This window comes from Chiloscyllium plagiosum, chromosome 33 (assembly GCF_004010195.1).
Source record: "Chiloscyllium plagiosum isolate BGI_BamShark_2017 chromosome 33, ASM401019v2, whole genome shotgun sequence".
Classification (NCBI taxonomy): domain Eukaryota; kingdom Metazoa; phylum Chordata; class Chondrichthyes; order Orectolobiformes; family Hemiscylliidae; genus Chiloscyllium; species Chiloscyllium plagiosum.
In genome coordinates, this window is record NC_057742.1 from 8,655,711 (window position 1) to 8,663,598 (window position 7,888).

Sequence of the window (7,888 nt, forward strand, 5' to 3'; positions counted from 1 at the left end):
TAGGATAAATAGACAAAGTCTTTTCCCTGGGGTTGGGGAGTCCAGAACTAGAGGGCATAGGTTTAGGGTGAGAGGGGAAAGATATAAAAGAGATCTCAGGGGCAACTTTTTCACGCAGAGGGTGGTACATGTATGGAATGAGCTGCATGCTGCCTGAACTGCTGTGCTCTTCCAGCACCACTGATCCAGAATCTGGTTTCCAGCATCTGCAGTCATTGTTTTTACCTCCTATGGAATGAGCTGCCAGAGGAAGTGGTGGAGGCTGGTACAATTGTAACATGTAAGAGGCATTTGGATGGGTATATGAATAGGAAGGGTTTGGAGGGATATGAGCCGGGTGCTGGCAGGTGGGACTAGATTGGGTTGGGATATCTGGTCGGCATGGATGGGTTGGACCGAAGGGTCTGTTTCCACGCTGTAAATCTCTGTGACTCTATGACACTCAGCATGATATTAACCAAAAACTGACTGTGATTAAAGGGTAGGGGAAGCCCAGAATAAATGGGGGAGATTAATCATTGAGTGTTGCCAATGCTGAACAGAGAATTCATCAATGTCAAAACAAATCCTTTCAGCTGTCTTTTCAAGGACATAATAAGTCACAAGGAAGTTAAGTGCATGTTTGCTTACTTATAGAATCAATTTTCAACAACTCATTATGAGATATAACAAGGTTCTGTTGCTCCACAAGGGAGTACAATCCGAGAATCTGAGCATATCCAACTCACAAACAGTTAAATGTAAAACCCCAGCATGCAAACCAAGTAGATTCTTGCAAAGAAAACCTCCTCATACCTTCTTTTAGCACAGTCCTTTTCACACAGCTCCCAATCAGTGTGTTGTAGGCCACTTGATGTCGGATAAGTTCCAGGATTTGTGGCACCTGGCCTGGATGTCTGAAAGGGATTTTATGAAGTAGTGTCCCCTGCAGGGACCTTCCATCATGGATTGGGGCATCCTTGTTCAGAAAGTAGCAATGCTGCTGGCCTGGTAAAGACTGGCAAAACATCAAGCGTTTACTTTAATTAAATATTACACGTACTTTTATGAAATAGAGGCTAACAGATAAGCTTCAAGTTAGCCTGCAGTTTACATTTATCATTGATGTTGTTGACAGGAGGATCTCTGTCAAACCCGCAAAGCTTACTTTTATTCCCCCGTCCACCCATCCACTCCATGTCACTTACACATACAGAATGGGCTTGGTTTTTAAGGTGACGAGGACTCATGGCAGAGGCAAGGAGTGATCTGGACACTTGTTTTTCTTTTGGCTGTTTCTTTTATTTCTGCTTCTGCTTTTAGCCCTGTCTTTTGTACACTAAATGGTGGCAGGCAATGACAACTTTGTACACTTTTCTCGGTACCCAAGTCGACATGACAATAAAATCTAAATCTAAAGAAATCAATCAAATGAATAAGTGAGAGATTGTATGTCTGCCATATGAATATTGACATTGTACAGGAATATTTACTTCAGGACATATAACCTCACTTTGCTCTCCATTTGCCATAAAAATGAGTCCTGCTACAGTTTTATTACATTTAAGAGACATCTTTCACAAGTCAATGATGATGGTGATAATGAACAGATTACTTAATTGTGAAAGAGATCACATGAAGTCCAATCCTGTCCTCAGCCAATGTCCACTTAAGTGCACTCTGCAAGAAATATGTATGAGTAGCAAATATGAATATTCTGCCTAATGTTTCCACACCTAGCCTAAGGGTAGTGAGGCGAACAGCACCCTAGCTAAGGTCAGTGAACTCAGCATTCAAAACACAAGTCAGTTAATAACTAAATCAATTATAATGTTTCAAAGGAATAGCATTCTATGTTTATAAACTTCAATATTTCAATCACTCACAGCATAAAACCGCATGTTGTGTTTCAAAGTTGATGAGATGCCATCCTTCCCTGAGAGTACAAATTGGGTGATCAATTCATAGAGTGGAACTGGAGCGGCAGGAGGATCAAAGAGCGGGATACCTATCCAAATATACACAGATGACAAATGTCACGAATAGAAGGTGAAAAACCATTATCAGACACAAATGAACTTCTAATTGTTCAGTTTAGACTATGCACTGGTTTGTTGCTTTCTGAGCTAAAAACATTGAAAATTGTATTTACTAAACATCCTTTTAAAACCAAGAAGCTCGTTACAAATTTAGCTCATTGTTTACAGGTTACTATAATCTGTAATACATTTCTGCCAATAAACTGCAACAAAAACGAGTACTTTATTCCATCACAGTGACTACTTTCACTACTAGGTGGCATCAGTGAGCTTTTTTAAACTTTCACAGGACATTACTGAAGGCCTAAGATCTCAAATTCTATTCTGAAAATTATTTAAACTCCGACCACTATTTATACTGAATTCAAAATGCCCACTTTCTCTCAGAAATGTAAATCATAGAGGATGTGCTTGTGTAGGGGTCTGTGTGTGCGTATGCTCGCATCTGTGTTGGTGAGACAAAGTGTGAGAGAGTTGGGCGATGAGTCTGTGAGGTCATCTGCTCCCAATCCAATTTTGCATAATGTCACCAAACATAGATCAGGTGCAGGAATCCCAGATGATTTCATTTTAAAAAAAATACTTAATCTATGAACACGGAGTTCAATTGTTATTCCCAAACTGAGATAAAAAAACTCAGCACAGAACTGAGAGTCACCTAAGCAGTGCTTCGACAGTTCCTGAATGTTCTAACTTTGAAATCCTGGTTGTTTTCAGAGGATGATTGTTTGAAGGCTATCATTACATACCGGATACACATTCTGCCCTCGTCCTAAGCTTTGGAATTATTTCTCAAGGTCTCTCCTCCATTCAGAAGCTGCATAAAACCTACCCATTGTCAGTTGGCCTACTATCTCCTAATGTGTCACATTTTGACTGATAATATTTGTTAGGTGTTTTGTGATATTTCCACGTGTGAAAGACACTGCAAGTTATTGTTGAAATAGAAAAATTGCTGCAACATCAGAAAATCATAAATGATATGCACATCATGCGCTGAGTTTATAATTAATCTACGAATTGATTAAACTAAGAGCACCACAGTGAAACTCGAAAAACACCATACTGTGCTGGCTGCAGAATTTTGATCAATGATAGTAGGAAGTACTTCAAACTTCACTTGCTCAATCCCGATAATCTCACCAAACAGGACTGTAAAAAGATCTTCAGAACAAAACCAAAACTTTGATGGCATGATTTCTCTCACAAATGGTGTCCATAAACTAACCTAAAAAGTTCTGAAGTTTCTGAATGCAGAACGCTGATACAGGAATTGGCCTTGGAAATTTTAGGAAGAAGCAGGCTGGAAGGTCCACACTGTTTGCATTTGTCACAGAAGAGAAGGAAGGAGTGCTAGAAGAGGAAAAATGAGGCAAGGTTACCACACAGCTACCCAACAGTCAGGACACGATGAAGCATTTTGGCATCTCTTCAGGGTGTAAGCCTCAATGCAAACTCTCTTTTTTTAAAATGATGCCATAGCATTACACAGAATAAAATAAGGAGTTTTGGAAAAATGAATCTTATGATTGGGTATTTGTCATAGTTTGACTAGACATTAAATAAGGAATTTCCTCCATGTGTGACTAATGAGCTACTGATAGCGAAACGAAAACAAGATCATAACTGATCAAAGCCTTGCCATAATTTTTTGATGCTAATTATTGATCATTAAAAAGTGTTTGGTTGTGGAAGACAGGACCCAATTTACTACTATTTGATGGCACTGTGGTTTCGAAACAGGCGAGTGCATTTTTTCAGCTGATATAGCAAAGGCTGAAGGACTTGGCTATAAGCTTCTCCATACATTTAGGAAATGGTAGATATACCATTTGGAGAGCCAATTTTAAAATTATTTCTGTCCTAAATTAAATAAAGCAGCATGCAAACCATTTGGAATAGAAACCATCCTACAATGCCAAAGCATATGACAGAAAATTATTCAAATATTAGCAATGTAAACAGAGGGGGAAAAAAATCATGGCTCATAAAACGGCTTATGGATGGATTGTTACTGAGAAGCTGCAACATTACCAGCACGTGCAGACCACCTCCCCAACCCCATAACCCACCAAACACTGCTTAGGGAATAGCTAGTGAAACATTTTTCCTGTAGCTGTGGCTACAATTACACTTCAAGTTTAGTATCAATCTGAATGGGTTTTATGTTTGTGCCAAAGTCAAAATACATTGTATAAATTAGAGTTAAGGGCCCAACATCCAGCCAGTCCCATTCCCTCACTCTACCCATAAAGCACTGCAAATTTATTTCTCTGAAGTTCCTATTCAATTTCCTTTAGAAACCAGTGATTATTATTTCTCCCATCCTCATAAGCAACATGCTCCAGGGCTTTATCACTTGCTGGATTTAAAAAAACCTTCTTCAGATCCCCTCTGTATCTGTATCTCATATCTAATGAAAATAGCTTTTCTTTACCTACCTTATCTAAATCTGTCATAATCCTGTACACTGCTTCCAAATCTCCCCATAACCTCCTTTACTCCAAGGAGAATCTCTAAGCTTCGCCAAACTAATCATGCAGCTAAAATCCCTCTCACATGATCATTCTCAAGAACCCTCACATCCTTCTCAGAGTTTTGTCCAGACCTGGATGTATTACTCTACTGTGGCTAAATCAAAGCTTTTTAAAGGTTCAGAATAACTCCCTGCTTTTGTATTCAACAATTTTATTTATGAAGCCCAAGATCCGAAATGCTCTGTTAATCACTTTCACAACGTGGCCTAGCACGGGGGTGGGGAACCTGGCCTTAAGGCCACATGCGACCTTCTAGACCATTGTGTGTGGCCTTTTGAATGAATCCAAATTTTGCAGAACAAATCTCTTTTTTTTAAAGATATGTTTTATTCGTCCATTATTATTTTTATTTTAATCTTAAAATGAATGTATTTAAAATACCAGAGAGTTAACGTTTTTTTTCCTTTTTTTGTTAGTCAGTACATAGTAGTTAGATTTTTACAAAATAATGTGAATTTTGAAGAATATATAATTGAAGTTTCTTGGATGTGGCCTTATTAGATTACAACTAACGTAATGTGACCTTCCAACATGAAAAGGTTCCCCACCTCTGGCCTAGCATTTTCAAGGTGCTGGTTTGGTTTTGATTCCAGATTCAAGTTGCACCAACACAATGCAGTGCTGCTGCAAAGCCAAACAGTTTTGTACCAGTCTGTAATGGTGTAATTGCATCTTGGTAAGGTCAATTATTAGCCCATGTGAGGACCATTGTCAACCACCTCATTGCTTTGTTAAGAAAGTACCTTTTAACACTATACTTAGACAATTATTTCCAAACTGCAGTACTAAACAAGCAACAATTATTTTTAGCCAAAGATCCCCCATTCATCAGCAACAAGTATTCTTACCCTTTGTTGTCTGTGGGATGAGAACCACTGATCAGGGGGGCTATCGGCAGTTTACACATTGCCGTGGTGGGTCCCTCAATTGTTACAAACACATTCATCCCCAAGGAACGGGGAACTGCACAGGAGGAATAAAAATTATTAGTTTTCAAACTACATCAAAACAAAGCATTAAAACAAAACAGAACTTTGTTATATAAAAAAGACAGCATTACACAAAATTACAAACAGGTCTGACTGAGAATAGGAACAGTTGAGCTTCCAAGGTTGAGGCAGTTCATTCAACTCACCAAACTTATTTATCAGTGTAAAAGGACAAAGTTTCTTAAACTGTTTTCTGGAGTCTGCAGTTTCAGTCATACAGTATTGTATTTTCTCTTTCTGATCTATCGTGTTATGACTGTCAACATGTTGCTTTTGATGAGTTTACAGGAATTAGGAAGTCTTACCAAAATTACATTGACAGATGACTGACTTAGACTCAAGAGTGTGGTGCTGGAAAAGCACAGCAGGTCAGGCAGCATCCGAGGAGCAGGAGAATCAATATCTCAGGCAAAAGCCCTTCATCAGAAATGTCATTCCTGATGAAGGGCTTTTGCCAAAACGTCAATTTTCCTGCTCCTCAGATGCTGCTTGACCTGCTGTGCTTTTCCATCACCACACTCTTGAATCTAATCTCCAGCATCTGCAGTACTCACTTTCGCCTAGATAACCGACTTAGGACTACCACAGAAAGTCAGCTAAACATGGGCTGAATTAAGTCAAGTAATAATGATATGAACAAAACGTCTTTCACCTTCATACCCCCGGAAGCTGATAAATTCGATTCAAAATGATACCAGGGAAAACAATACACCTTTAGTTTTGCAGTTTCCCAGATCCTGGATATTTCTCATTATATTCTTAACTTCACCCTCTAATGAGCTTCTGACAACAAATGGAATGCTGGCAACACACCGTTACTTTCATTAAGGTTCATAGGAGAACCAGTTCCCTCTTCAAACAGGTCATAAGGAGAGATGTAGTACTTTAAGTTCATCAAGTGTCCTGCAAAATCAAAGATACATTGACTCAAGACAAAGCCACCACTAAATAAAGCCAACAGAAAAAAAACTAGAAGCATTAGACATAAAGATCAATTGCCAGCTGAAATGGAAAGACAGATTAATGCTTTGTGTAGAAACCTTTATCAATTTTCATGAAGGATTTCATTAGAGTGTTAAACAATTCCCGCTGTCTAAACTAACAAAGATACTGTGAGAGATATTGCTGCTGCTACTTTGGCCAATCACTAGTTTTTTAGGGAATGTGTACTGAGGGGTGGGCAAGGCAGAGTACCATTGTTGTAGCCAGTGCATTAGGGCAGGAGGGCTGCATTTTCAGCAAGACTTATAGCAAACAGTGTATTTTACACAACTCTTAACTGCAACGAGGTACTTGTTCACAATACACGTTGTGAAATAGCCACTGAAATCCATGGGCACAGTAAATACACACTGCACATACAACAATGGCATTGAATTGTCCTTTATTATCAACATATAAAGGTGGGAATGAAAAAAAAACTTAAATTTATCTCCTCAACACCCCTATGATTGCTGGAAAGATTAAAGTTTGTAATTCGCACAATTTGTTACTTGAGCCACTTCCCTTTGAACGACACCCTGGGTTGTGTGTGTGATATAGCCAGACGTAAACTAATTGCAGTATGTAAGCTGCATTATTAACTGTAAACAATTTATTAACAGAAAAAATGCTTATAATATGTTAATTTACAGATTCTGCCTCAAATATGTACATTATTCCATTCAAGATGTGAGCATTTTTAACTACCTAGAGTGCTCCCCCTAGTGGTGGCATTGGCCCCAAACACAGCTGACAGTAAATGGGACAAACAGTCTGTATGAATTACAGCAAACAATAGCTATGACAGGAACTCCAGTAATTCTCCCAATATAAATGGTGTTTTCTGCAGTAAAATGTTGTCAATTTATCTACTTACATACACAAATTGCATGTGCAAAATCAGTCCCACACACTTACATGTGCCTGACACAATGGTGTCCCAATCACATTCATCCTGACGAGATGTAATGGTGTTACTGTATGTTATCCAGGTAAAGTGAAAGTAACATTGGAAATATTGCTAACTGTTGTGAAACTACCTGGAGCTTCACAAACCTGTGCAGTCTAATTGTGTTGCTATTATTTCAGGGGTGCAACAATTAATATTGGTGCCCAGGCCAAGCTCATTGTCGAGACACTGTCTATGCTGTGGTTCTGTTCGCCGAGGTGGAAGTTTTTGTTGCACCGAGCTGGAAGTTTTTGTTGCAAACGTTTCGTCCCCTGTCTAGGTGACATCCTCAGTGCTTGGGAGCCTCCTGTGAAGCGCTTCTGTGGTGTTTCCTCCGGCATTTATAGTGGCCTGTCCCTGCCGCTACCGGTTGTCAGTTTCAGCTGTCCGCAGTAGTGGCCGGTATATTGGGTC

General features: G+C 39.2%; 1 protein-coding gene across 1 annotated transcript in view; it reads right to left on the minus strand.

Annotated features, from left to right (window-relative positions):
- med1 (mediator complex subunit 1) overlaps nt 1-7,888 on the minus strand; it is a 55,412-nt gene that overhangs the window by 21,817 nt on the left and 25,707 nt on the right. The window contains exons 10-14 of the mRNA XM_043674864.1: nt 6,358-6,447; nt 5,404-5,518; nt 3,247-3,371; nt 1,866-1,987; nt 796-997 (exon numbers count right to left, since the gene is read on the minus strand). Coding sequence (XP_043530799.1) covers nt 796-997; nt 1,866-1,987; nt 3,247-3,371; nt 5,404-5,518; nt 6,358-6,447 — 654 coding nt within the window. The remainder of the gene's footprint in view (nt 1-795; nt 998-1,865; nt 1,988-3,246; nt 3,372-5,403; nt 5,519-6,357; nt 6,448-7,888) is intronic.